The sequence below is a fragment of the Clarias gariepinus genome, chromosome 1 (genome assembly GCF_024256425.1).
Source record: "Clarias gariepinus isolate MV-2021 ecotype Netherlands chromosome 1, CGAR_prim_01v2, whole genome shotgun sequence".
Lineage (NCBI taxonomy): Eukaryota > Metazoa > Chordata > Actinopteri > Siluriformes > Clariidae > Clarias > Clarias gariepinus.
Window position 1 is genome coordinate 33,977,118 of NC_071100.1, and position 14,164 is coordinate 33,991,281.

General features: G+C 38.0%; 1 protein-coding gene across 1 annotated transcript in view; it reads right to left on the minus strand.

Annotated features, from left to right (window-relative positions):
* The window catches only part of dennd4c (DENN/MADD domain containing 4C), a 57,035-nt gene that overhangs the window by 22,734 nt on the left and 20,137 nt on the right, over window positions 1-14,164 (minus strand). The window contains exons 2-10 of the mRNA XM_053479919.1: window positions 12,815-13,125; window positions 5,260-5,512; window positions 5,091-5,160; window positions 3,360-3,529; window positions 2,967-3,208; window positions 2,763-2,829; window positions 2,588-2,646; window positions 1,793-1,937; window positions 4-179 (exon numbers count right to left, since the gene is read on the minus strand). Coding sequence (XP_053335894.1) covers window positions 4-179; window positions 1,793-1,937; window positions 2,588-2,646; window positions 2,763-2,829; window positions 2,967-3,208; window positions 3,360-3,529; window positions 5,091-5,160; window positions 5,260-5,512; window positions 12,815-13,113 — 1,481 coding nt within the window. The 5' untranslated portion in view covers window positions 13,114-13,125. The remainder of the gene's footprint in view (window positions 1-3; window positions 180-1,792; window positions 1,938-2,587; window positions 2,647-2,762; window positions 2,830-2,966; window positions 3,209-3,359; window positions 3,530-5,090; window positions 5,161-5,259; window positions 5,513-12,814; window positions 13,126-14,164) is intronic.

Sequence of the window (14,164 nt, forward strand, 5' to 3'; positions counted from 1 at the left end):
CACAGGTAGATAGTATTGGTGTCCAGGTCCACACAAACCACATCTGGTGGAGGATCGTAGAGGTCAAAATATCCCGAGTCCACTCCAACAATGAAAGGACATGGAGCATTCAAAACCCCAGCCAGGGAGAGAGGACACAGAGGGATGTAGGGACACTGCCACTGGAAAGGAAAAATCATCTGGAAGGAGAGACAGATGGATGAACATGTCAAACATCAAGCACAAACATCATGCGCTTTTAATGTACCGGAATAAAGCCAAATCCATATTAACTGTAGCATCACTTTATTCCATAGAGGCATGAAGGCATCATATGCTGCAGATTTTCATGGAACCATCCACCTTAAATGTTTAACATGTGTGCCCGAAGATACTTTCATGATCACCATGGTGTACTTTGAATAGTATACTAATAACCTTACTGTTGTAGTGTTTCCACCCGCAGAACTGGTGCTCCATGAAGCGCTCTACAGAATGCTGTGCATAATTTTTTTTTTTTTAATCCCAGAAGGTCAGCATTTATTTATTTTTTGTTAAACACAAACTAGTCCACCTGACACCAAAAACCATGTCACTGAGATCATATTTTGCGGCCATTCTAGTTACAAAACATTCTGTTTTGCCCTGCTGACACATGAATGACTGATTGCACAATTGTGTGAATGTACAGTACATGTGTTCCTAAAAAGTTGCTGTTAAAGAAAACATACCAACTGGGAGCTATAATAAATTTCAGTCATTATATTTTAAAACTAACCACTGTTGTGTCTAATCCTTGCTTCACTATATTTTTTAAACATAATTACCAGAATTTAGTTTTTTTTCATGGTGCATATAAATTTAAGTAAATTATGGAGATTAAATTCAAGAAACAGGAACAAATGCTTTTATACGACAGGCTGTAATGTGCTCAAAGATGCACGTAAAACAATCTCCTTACCCCTCTCATCTGTTCATCATCCGTCATTATCCGCACCTGTTTTGCACTGGTTCATGCTTTAAGCTAGATTTAATTTATGCATAAATTATTCATAGGTCACTGTGCGGCATAAAAAACTAAAATCGTTTCCCTGAAACTGCTCAGGTACATGGACTGGGCTGATAATGACAAACAAAAACTTGCCAAAAGAGGCAAAAAAAAATTTAAAATAATAAAAAACCTTCAGGAACCCTGGAGAACTATATCTCAAAATTACATTAAACTAAGTCTGTTGTTTTTGGGCAAAAAATTTAAAGAAAGTATGGGTGTCTTTTTTTTTTTGTGCGTATCACATGCCCTTAAACAAGCCTTTCACAAAAAAACCCTCCAATGTGGCAAAATTAAAACAATTCAGAAAAGAGGAGTGGGCCAAAATTTATCCACAGCGATGTGAAAGCCTCATTCATTGCCAGTTATCACAAACACTTGATTGTAGTTGTTGCCGCCAAGGAAGGCACAACCAGTTTTTAGGTTTAGTGGGCAATTACTTTTTCACATAAAACCAGGCAGGTTTAAATAGCTTTTTCCCTTAAAATGTGATCAATAAAAACTGCATCTTGTATTTACTCGAGTTATCTTTGTGTAATAATAAATGTCATGTTTGATGATCAATTAGGTTTAACAATAATAATAATAAAATAAATATAAAAAACAGGAAGGGGCAAAAACTTTTACATAAAATTGTGTGCACACAGGCATGTATGCATGCACGTACGTATACAGAAGCTTGTACCACAGCAACCACTGGTACGTTTTTTTCCTAAAGGTTAAAAAGCACTATACAGAAGGGTAACCCACAGACACAAAACTCACCGCCACTACTGCCTCAGCCACGCAAGTCAATACAGCTGGTCTGAGAGAGTGCAGAAGTATCTTGTTTTCCATCAAGACAAAATGCAGCAGCGTGGCACAGTTTTCTGGGCCCAGGTTAGTTAGCAGAGTGCTGTAGTCTGCACCACTGTGGGAGAGGAATGAAAGGAATTAATATGTTGGGAGGGGAAACCAGCTACAGAGAGAGGATACTGCAATCACCTTTTCAAAGGATTTACCACCACCTTGTGTAAAGCTACATACACATCTACAATCAGCTTTGACGTGGCAACTAGTCCTCTGTTTCCTTACTGAGACAAAGCACACATTGAATACATATTCCAAAAAGGAGACTGGAACAGCTGCCTGCTGTGAAGAAGTGGAGTCAGCAATTCCTTCCCTAAACTTTGGCTCACCTTACCACAAAGGAAAAACATCCGAAATGCTGTACTTTAAACTACTGCATATGATTTTTAAAAACTAGTCCGAATAGTTCTCTCACAGGTTTGTGTGTGTCTGTGTGTGTTGCAAAGCTCATAAAATTCTTTTATGTGTATAAATGTGTTTTTCATTAAGCTTGAGTTTAAATGGATGGAAAATTTTAATGCTGGAATGGGCAGTAAAGGTCACATTTGGCTATGCAATCCTTTTTGGAGAAAAAGCTCATTTTCTAGGAAATGTAAAAAGCAGCGCCATCACAATGACAAATCCAGTTTACAAATCCTGTCGCAAAAGTAGAAATAAAATCATCATTTACAGTCGTCATTGACATCATCAATGATACAACATCCAGCTTACCTTAGTGGTAATGGTGTACATACAGGCTGAGACAGCATTAAGCTTTCATGTGCTGAGAGCTAAGAGATTGGAGGGGGAAAAAAAAACTTAATGCTCTTCATATAATCTTCTAGCAGAACTTACACACATTGTATATAAACCTCATATTTTAAGAACATGGAATTATTTGTTATACCTGGACCAGTATTCTGGGTCTTTGTGGGGAGGGAAAGGGAACGTTGTGCATGAAATGGGAGATGTGTCTGAAACAGAAAATAATTAAGAGGGAAAAAAAAAAGAAAATACGGCAAACATGTTACTACAGGTTTCAGTGCAAAACCGGTGGCTCTTGTTGGTTCATAGAAAGTTCACAAAAGAATGTCTGACTAATTTCCCGTACTTCTCAATAGGTAGAGGGTTGACGCTGTTGACTGAGAGCTTGTAGAGGAACCGAAGGAACTCTTTAAAAGCATGGAAGAAGGGCCAGCGAGACAGGAGACAGATGCACTTGTTGGTGTTGACTGTGCGATCGGGAATAGGCTTCTTGTCGACGGTTGTAAGGAGTCCGAGCTGGATTTTCTGCTTCTCTGTCAGGTGATCTGCTGGATAACGCTCGTAGAACTGGATGGCTGCACCGTAAACCTGAAGAAGTAGAGGCAGAGTCTGACTTTGAAAAGATTTCAAAGGTGATTGGAGGCAGCTGCAAAGATCTGACATCTCATAGTAAAGAATTATAGTGATTTAACCAGCATGAAGGATAGCTTTTTTCTTTTTTCAAGGATTAATATTCTACCTTTTCTCCAGAAGAGTTGGTTAGGACGAATGTAGAGAACACGGGTAAGGGGTAGCGTGTGTTGGGGGCCCAGGACTCAATCTTAGCCCCCATAGGAAGGCAAAAAAGAGGGACCGACTCAGAAAGGGGGAAGGATTCGTAATCCTCCTCTGGGTAGCGAAAGATCAAACCTGGTGGAAGAAAAAATAAGGGCTCAGAACTCTGACAGTCAGAATCACTATGCGGCTTTTAAGCTTATCAGCTACACTAGTCGACAAAAAGTTTTTTTAAATCCTGCCATGCTTATCAGCACAATGTCTGAAACCAACGAGACATTAAAAATGAAGACTACTCATGCTCATCACCCTGAGCATTTCACTCACTATCAATCTAGTTTAAAAGGATTAAACAAACAATTTTGCACTTAAAATTAAATGGATGGAGAAACCAAACTGAAACAAATTGCTTATTTAATCACTCACAAAAAACAACATGGATGATCCAAGAAAAACATAAATGGAGTGATAACAGTTAAACGTGTAGTATATTTACACAAAAGGTATTTTCGCCCCTCATTTGAATTAAGACTAATCTCAGGTAGCTGATAAAACTTGGCCATGGATATCGGTTGTTTTAGCTAGAAAAACACATAGTCGGAGGGAAAATAAGGTCAGTCAGGAAGTCCTGTCTTTTAACGATTAACAAGACCACACTTGGCAGGAAGTAAGGCAGTGTGAAGATAAAGACTTGAGCTGTGTGCTCTATGAATATTAACCATGCTCTAACAGTATGAAAGGGCAAGACCATAATACAGAGTCATGTACAGCAGGCCTCTCATTGTCCATGTGTCTGTAACACTGTAAAGATCTTTGATGAACGAGACAAGAGCGAACACTGGGCATTCACTCCAATTCAAAAGAACATAATATAACTTTAAAAAAAAATACTGAATGCCATTTTTTGTAGCATTGTGCTACATGAGAACAGAGTATCTTTTAAAAAGAAAGAAAGGAAAAAAAAAAAAAAAACCCGAAACAGCCATGTAAAGGTTTATTCAGCTTAAATTTCTAAAGAACCAGTTAAAATTCTAGCTTATTTTTAAAGCTCTTAAAAACAAGTTGTGTTAGGGTGTTAAATAAAAAATTCATCAAAGTCTGTATAAAAAAAAAACAAAAAAAAAAACATTATCACAAGAAGCTGCCGTCAAGGAAATTACTGAAATAAACAAACAGGGTTTAAAATTTAAGTAGCTGGACTACGGCCAATGTTTTACCTTTGTTCAGTTCTGCTTGAGGATTTTCCCCCATTGCTCGTGTTTCATTTCCCCTTGCTGAAATACTTTCCTGGGTCTGAATCACCTCAGACTGCACTCCTGATTTATACATTAGTGGATGTCAGTGGACATACTGCCCACAGTGTGTTTTGTTTCTTTTCAAATAAAGGTCAAGTAAATTTTTTTGATTATGCAAGGTCTGCAGCATGGCGCCATCCTCAGAGTAGCTTTCATTCAGGTACTCTGCTATTGTGGAGGCCAGATTGTGCATAAATGCTGCATTTATGCACTATCTACTTGTGAAATCTTTGAGACAACAACTCACTTCCACTACCTACTTTAAACCTAGAATTTCATGCACCTTTATGGTGATTACTATCAAGAAATGACTGACAAGATGTTAGCCATGTGAGACAGACTGCGTTCTGATTAGAATAATGTAAAAAAACATAAAAATAAAAAAAACAACCAACACTCACCTGCTTTGTAAGCAATAGAGTTGGAAGAGGAGACTGACTTTTTATAGCACAGGAACACACTGGATCCCCACTGAGAATAAAGTGAAGTAAAAAGCAGACACTGTCAGGTCACGTTGTCCCAACATAAAATACACCCCTTCATTACCATATTATCTGTGCGAGATCTCACCATGCCACAGTTAAGGTTCTTGTCCACCTTGAGGAAGGTGTGTGGAGGAGTCTCCCCTTTGTTGGTGATTATCACACAGATGTCAGTAACGGCCAGAGAGTTGCGAGGCTGGACGGGTGGCGCGCGACGTAGCGTGATGAAGATGCGCTGCGAGGTTGCCGAACTGTTGTTGACGTTAGCGCAACGGCCGTACGGTGTGGCCTGAATCACCTCGCAGCCCTGGATCAGCCTGTCTTTCCCTTCGTACATCACCCTGAAACACACACGCATGTAATGGAGAACCAGAAACTGGACTTCTGAAAATAAATACCTTGTATTAATAATATAAGTGGTTGGGAAGCACTGAAGTGCACAGAGTAATCAATTAAAACGGCTTAGATTTTCCTGAAGTACAGAAAGAAAAGTTCAAAAGGGCATCTAACAATTAAACAACAGTCATGCGAGAGGTGCTGGCAGGGCATGACTTGAGTTTATCCAGAAGACATGACATTTCTTCCACAATAGTACTCGGTGTGAATAGTGGTGGGACATTACTGAATAACAAATATCTAAAGTCAAACGTTTAGCTGTAGAGATGGGGGGATTGATTCAGTTATAAATTGTGATTCTTTTGTGAGGCGACTTATGTATTGTCTCACTGACTCTAAATTATTATTATTATTATTATTATTATTATTTATTTTAAATAAACACATTTTGAACAGAGATGCACCTCTCGATTACCCAGTGACTGGAATTGTCTAGTTTTCAGTATGAGCAGCCTCGGTATCAGATATATTATAATAAATCAGATAAGTTATATTCTTCTATTTCGAATTAGTTTGTTTTATTTAAATCCTTCCCTTGGTTTTGAAGTGAGAAAACTCACGTCATAAAGTATAAGGTGCTGTACATTGAATTACTGATGTTCCATTCATTTGTAAAGGTGTTCAATAAAGTTATGGCTATAGTTATTTTAAATGTTCTACGTCTTAAAATTGTAAATAAATAAATGAATAAATAAATAAAATAAAAAGCTGGAAACTTTTTAAAATATCTAATCAGGATATTTATAAAATTTTAATCCTTACAAATTTAACAAATTGGCACCTGTGCATCCTAATCCCATCCGTATTATCAACTGTGTGGAATTGAGCAATTTATTAATAAATTAACATTTAAAACAACCAAAGTTGACAGAAGTGCTGCACATAGTTAAGATCACACATAAGTATAATAAAAATGCCAAATATTGTATACACAATAAATAAAATGGTAAAAAATATAAAACTATATAAAAAAAGTATAATATGAAAATCATGTTATGTACAATTTACACAATAAGTCAATTCATACTTTTAAAATAAACGAAATGAGAGAAATATTAATTTTTATAAATTCTAAACACACGTTGCGACTAGAAGAGAAAGCTGACCAGCTCTCTAACTACAGTATCTGATATGAGAATAAGGAGAAGGCCGAAGGATTACAAGAAAAGCTCCTTCTTCTACTGGAATCATATTTGTCAAGCCTCAGGTATGTAGGGGGTATTACCATGGCTAAATAAAATGTAATCATGAAGCACTTCATTTGAGCTCTCTTCAGAAATTCAGCATTACTGAATTACATCGAAATACTTAGTTTGATCACTTGATGAATAAGGGTCCTTCTCGCTGAGCTGAACTCTCTTCAGATTATAAATCTTTTGGATGACATAAATTTACAGTCTATAAGTGGTTATTTTGCCAGATGGGGGAAAAGAACGAAATAAGAGAATAAAAGACAAAATGGTTGTTAAGGGCTTTAATAACTCAAATAAACTCAAAGTAGTTTTCTTAGTGGCTAAGTGTCCCTGACACTTCCTTCTGTAGGCCAACTAAAAAAAATAATTCTGGCAATAGCAGAAGCTTAATGCGAGTCACAGTGAAGGTCATAGCAGGAGATGGCAATCAATCTGATGAGGAGGCACTCCTAATTTGTCTTTGGCATCAGCTCAAATCAGCTCATTATAACACATTACTCACAAAATGAAAAAGAACCTTGAGAGGAAGGAAAAAAATGTACAAGTCTCCCAAGAAGACATGCATCATCTACCCTATAAATGTGCAACATCTAAAAATGAAATAGCTTGTGCGCATATAGGGTTCCTAATAAACGTTCTGTGAAGGTTTCCCATAATTGGTTTTTAGGAAGTAAATATTATGTGACGACGATGGATGATGCAGACGCAAGACAGAGGATTGTGGTCCCTATGTGTCGCCTATTTTTTGCAGGCAACCAACCTGAAAATGGCTACTACACATCTACAATATCAAATACACAAGGAAATTCTCCATGACACTACATTCATTAGTCATACATCACCTGTAGAACAAGGCAATCATATCCTGCACCGCTTGTTATTGAGAAGGAGTTCAGCAAGATAGCTTATCGGAGCGATGTCGTAGAAAAACTACTTCCAGCTGTAGTCTACCTCATCGAAAAGGAAGTGCCACCTTGTAGTGTTAAATGCTTTTACCATTACTGAACCTCTGACTGTTACGGAGTATTGAACAGTATTAGATTAAAAACAAAAGGCAAAAAATTTACCTGTTTGTTACTGTTACTTACTGTGCAAGTTTCTCTGAATTGATTAGGAGGAGCTGCACATAGCAGATTTGATCCTGGCCATTTTGTTGTTGTTGTTGTTTTTTTAAATAAATAAATAAAAGATTTATTCCAAATTAAATAGCTAATGCAGATCCATGCTTCCTGCTAAAGGTTCTGTAAAGGTTTACTTAAACTGACATTTGAAGGAGTTGCGGATAGAAACGTAATGAAGACGTACAATGATCCCTATGCATGTGTATAGATAGTATCCCGATATTTATATCATCACTGGTGGGTTACACAAAAAGCAAAGAAGCATCAAAAACATGAAGTGATATGTAAAGAACATAACTAAAGCAATAAAGAGCTGATTTGCTTCTTTTAATATTTTGTAACAAACTTAAGTGAGGTTAAGTCAAGTACCTTATAATACCTTTACACCCAGCATTGATTTCTGCCAGTTGGAAACATTACCTATTTTGTCTGTGTGCAATACTAAACCTTAAAAACACGATTCTCATTATTAAATCCGGCCAGGGGAATTAAGCTAAGTTTCAGTTATTTTGGTTAAAATCTCAACAAGACGACAGCACTGTGATAGCTCATAGAAAAAGCACAAAAAACCTTTTGGAGCACATTCAGAAAAATAAGACTAGACAAAGTAAACTGGGTTTAAGAGAATTAACCATTGAATGATACTATACATTGTCAATCACCCATAACAGACCACAAAACTCTGTATGGATGCAATGGATTCTATTTTGTTCTCCATACACACAACACAGACAAAAGACACCCACGCACAAATGCACATCGAGCCACTATATCTGATGCTTCTGCAATTGCTGGATATCTCTTTAGTCTGACATTTAATCTTCGAGTTATACTCAAAAGACTACGGCCTCGTGGATCACAAGCCATTTTCCTCTGGCATTACGCAAGCTCGACAATTTGCAGACCGTTTGTAATAAAAGTGCAACGGAAAAAGAATGTGTTTAGATTGGGTTAAACTTTCGAAAGTGTTTCTATTCGGTTTATACAATTAAATACCTAAACCTGCTGATCAACATTGAGAAAACGTCTAACGTTTAGTGAGAACCTGCCAGAAACGTAAGCATGGGATTAAGAAAGACAAAAACGAGACTGGCAGCTTTGAGATGCACAGTGAGTACGAGCGTCAGCGTTTTCATGCAGCCTGTCGCCGGTTTCTCTGCAAGTCTGCGACAAGCAGAGGATTTAAAGATGATGCAAGACCTCTCCCAAACTAGCCTGGGCTGCCAAAGAACGCATTGTGTCCTCTTTGTCTATTGATAAACACAGCACTAACTGTCAGCACCGACAGCTGGTTTGTACTTGTCCTGTTCGCCGAGTTACTGTCAGTAACGTACTAACCAAAAAAGGAAGTAAATAACTGAATGAAAAATATGTGCACCTGTCCTTCGTAAGCAATACACTGATGTAACTGTACAAGTGTTACTGACACAGTTAGCTTACATTCTTATGGTGTAAACAGTCACACGAAAAAAAAAAAAACCATTAAAAACAATGTGCCACAATTTTGGTTTAACTTTTTAAGTTCTAGTCCATGTCTCCACAGGTAAATTTTTTGCCTTTTGTCCACACTCTAACTGCTGTTTTGACGTGCAGACAGGGAAAACTAAGTTCGGGGCTTTTAAGTGTGGTTGTTATCTCTTGATGTCAAAGAATAATGAACCAGATAAAAAAAAAAAGAAAAAAAAAAAAAGATATATTTCAAGCCTTTAAACTGGCCAACATAGCTTTACAGTTACCGCTTCAACATTAGTTTGCAAGTGCTTTAAAGTGTTTTTCATGCACACAAATCTTTTTATTTATTTACTTATTTTTTTAAGTGAGTGAGAATACCCGGTTTCAAAAAACAAGACAAAAAAAACAACAACACAAATGTACATGCGGACAAGGCCTGAGAAATCAAAAATGAAAAATAAAAACAAAAAAAAAAAAAATTTTTTTTTTTGTAAAAATGCCATGGCTCCCAATTATAACACAGCGTTCCCTTTCCCCAACAAACTGCGCTATAAAGGCAGTACCAGGACCATCTAGATAGTGCACCTTACAAATCACAAAGAACCCACAACGTCGGCTCTAAGCCAGCTCACTTGCTCGTGTTCAAGCAGCGTGTGCCTTTAGACCACCAGAGTGAGCGTGGTGTTTACCACATCATCATCAACATCATGGTGATGTGTAGGAAATGCCGTGCATATCACAGCCTTCAGAACAAAAAGGGCAGGTGAGAAGTGTTCGGGTGCAAGCCCTGCATATTTACTCTGCTCGGAGCACACTGTCACCACTATTCACTGCTATTTCTCAACAAACGGCTGCATTTAAATCCCGCCTGCATGCTGATAATTGGCTCCTATTTCAGAGTTCTGGTGACCTGAACAATCACAGAGGAAACCAAATATTTGTAACCAATCATCACACAGACAACTGAATTTGTGGAAAAAGGTTAAGTTACATCCTAATTAGGGTTGGGCGATGGCGACCAATTTGGCATCGTACAATGTCTAATGTGAAACATTGCGATGGACGGGGGTTGGTGTTAATTAATTTGTTATGAATTAATTATTTAGGTGTAGCCTACCGTTTCCACTAGATGACCCGCATGGTCTTAGTTTTACCCATAACCATACCAAAAATAAATAAAGATAAGTTAAAAACAAATTACCACCTGTCAATCACTCTGGCATGAATAGGCACAGTGATCTGTGTCGTTATAATGGCGTCGACAAACTTGGTTGGTAAAAGAGGTGCAAATTCACCTATCTGGCTTTAGACCGAATGAAAGAGGACAGCGACGAGATACGTCTGAAGTGGGGTGTAAAATTTGCGGTAAAGTTGTCCGCGCAAAAGATACACAGACGACAAATTTACATGACAATTTGCGTGTTCACCATCCCGCAGAATACAGCTCATTGCCAGTGTCATCACGCACAACTGAACCAGTGCTCCGTCTGAACGCGTGTTCAGCACAGCGGGTAATGTTGTTACTCTACTTCGCAGCTTATTAAAGCCAGAAAAGGTGAACATGTTAGTATTTTTGTCCAGAAACCTTCATATTTAAACTTATTTTTTTGTTCCAACCATGAAAAAAGCCATATTTGGTGTAGTTTATTTAATCTAATTAAATTACAATTATTTAGATTTTTTTCTGCTGTTTTTGTATGCCTCATTTATTAATGTAAACAAACTAGTTCGTATAATTCCCTTGGAGTTCACTGTAATTTGTATTGTGATCGCTAACAACTTCCTTGTTATTATTTCCTCATAATAATAATAGGAATAATAATAATAATAATAAAATAAGTAAAGATGCGGAAATTGAAGCATGCATTTCATTTGGCTATATAGTGTGATTAAGTGTGTGTTTTTCGCGAGCTGCGGGGGCGGGGCGGAGGATCGCAATGCCGGCTTAGCATCGTGATGTCTATCTACCCATCATCTATCGACCCAACCCTAATCCTAATGTGTCTAGAATAGGCCCAGTGCATAGACTGTATAAAAAGAACTGGACAAACCCTCTGTGATGTCACCCATATGTTTTCTGAAGAGTGGTTTTGAGGCTAAAATGTACTAGAGTTTGTTCTTTGCCATGCTGGCAGAAGTGGACTCTACCTAAACTTCCGGTTAATGCTGTTTGGAACACGTGCTATTAAGCACTGTTACTCATACCCTACACATCATTCCGTGTTAACTCCTACATTCCTTGTGGTAAGTTGAACTACGCTACAGTTAGCTGGTCAGCTAAAATGATGCATAGCAGACAGCTAGCAATATGACACTTGAAATGTCACCCAAATCAGTCTACATTTTATGCCTTACAATAATAAATTTACCTGAAAAGTTACATAAATTTCACCCCCTACAGCAGTCATGAATGGAAAATCTAGCTGTGCAGATGAAAACCATTTTTGGACCAGGCTGTAAACACTGTAAAGGTAGACAGTTTAACCTGGACCTCGGCTCACTTTTGGAGCCAGCCTCCAAGAAACTGAATGAGTTGGCACTTCTGCAATAGCTTCATTTTTTTCAGAACCGGAGGCTGCACCTTGGCCCAGTGCTGTCTTAGACACTCAAACACTTTAACAGTTACAATGTGGTCCAAAGGAAAAAGCCCAACACTGCACGAGTCTCAATTTGATCTTTCAGTATATTGTTTATAATGCTCTACAGCTTTAGTAACTAATTAAGCACGTTGTGTACTTACAGCTTACCCTATGTAAGACACCAGTGGATTCGCGGTCAAGTCAAAATCAACTTGAAATGACTCTGTTCATTGCATACAGAATGCCAAGGTGGAAGGATGGTGCAATATTCCTGTTTTGCACCAGTTCGGTAAATTGGGCTACCAATGGGAGGGAGGAAACCAACCAACCAAGTGCATTATGAACTACTGCTTAGGCTCATCACAGGGCGGCAGGACATACTTGGACTGTTTTGTGTCTACAGTATGTGACTGATTGACAAGGTAAAGAACATATCACTTCTACTACCATTTAAAGAAAAGAGCTAGAGTTGTTCCTTGGCTTAAGGCCATCTAAACAGCTGTAAATGTTCTACAGGTTATATGAGAGTAATCAAGTACATCAACAATCTGAACTTTCCAATGTAACTGGGGATTAACATTCAGCTTGCAGAGTTTCATAACAGTCATAATAATAAGATTTTATCTTTGTTTGGCTACAGTTCTCAAGAATTTCAAAAATAACCTCTACAATCTGAAAATGTAAACTGTGACAAACGCTAAATGCTAGCTGAAATATCAAAGCATTAACATCCCATATATTTTGAAGACGTTACCCAGCCCTATAACAACAAGGTCATGACCTCACTGACTTAAAAAGGATTTAACACTCTGAACAAGGTTAGTACATTTCTAATATACATGTTTTGTACTTAAATATGAAATAATAGGACATCATATATATTTGTCCTTATAAATACTCACCCAACATCACTTAATGGAGGTTTTCCATGGCCTCTCTTGTAGCACAGGAAGAGTTCGGGGCTCTTCAGGCTGCCGTGGTTCAGGTTGGCCGGCTGGCCGGTGTATGTGCTCTCTATGCATGTAAAACCCTCGGGCACTGTTTCACCTGCTGTTTTGTTGATGACTGCCAGGTCAATGATGGGGGCTTTAGGACCACTTGATTTGGTCTCGGACCGATCGACCTCCAGTGGTGTGGACTTGTCCGTCAGCCCAGCTACCACAAAGTAGTCAGTCACACGATGACCCTTGTCTTCAATCATGGCTGGACGTGCCTAAAAGAGACAAAGTGGCACACTTTGAGCTACAGGAGTTTACACATTTTCTATCTTTGTGTAAAAAACAAACAAACAAGAAAATAGAAACAAGTCACACTCACAGAACCATGCAAAAGTTTTGATTTATTTTCTACATTTTGCAACTATACTGATTTCAAAACTATAAAATAACACATATAGATTAATACAATTAAGTAACAACAAGGACAACACAAAGATCAGCTGTTCTGGAATAGTTCTGGCAAAAACAGTATTGCACCAAAACCCATCAAGCACCATGATGCAACTGGCTCTCATGAAGACCATCCCAGGAAGCAAGATCAAAATTGACCTCTGCTGCAGAAAAGTTCATTTAGAGGTGCCAGCCTCAAAAGAAAAACACCAATTAACATCACTTCAAATTAGATCTGTTATAATGGCTTTACGAAGCACAAGGAGGAGACACCTCTCACAATCAAGTTGAGATTTTTTGCATATTTTGGATGCTATTTATAAAAGTTTAAGTAAAATTATATATGAAATAGCATGTGCTAAAACTGGAACACAAAGTCACTCTTACTGGTTGAAAGCCGGTTCCTGCCTAAACATCATTCACCTGCTATAATCATGCTTTCCCAAGCATGTGCTGTTTTAACCTTACCTGAGTATAATTGCAGGTGCAGCCTTTCATACTGTACACTAGATGCTTTATTGCACAGGCATTCTTTTTCATATTACAAATCAAATAATGCCACAGAGTCAAGACTGCTAACAAGAAAAAATTTTAAATGCCAGGGAGAATATAATAAAACAACAAGGCTTCAGAGTCCACTTTTTCCATCAAATAAAAAGACCACAGTCTCGCTTTCTTTTTCTCCGAACAGCTCAAAGCTTGAGGCTTGCGACCTCACAGGACAAATATCATCTAGATAAGGCCTGCGTGAAGTGAAAGTAACAGCTACCAGAAGCGAATGCATTTCGGTCATGCCTTGCATATTTTACTGCTTCAGTGAGATGGCTTTATGTCGGACGAATTATGTGCATTCAGTCTGTCCGC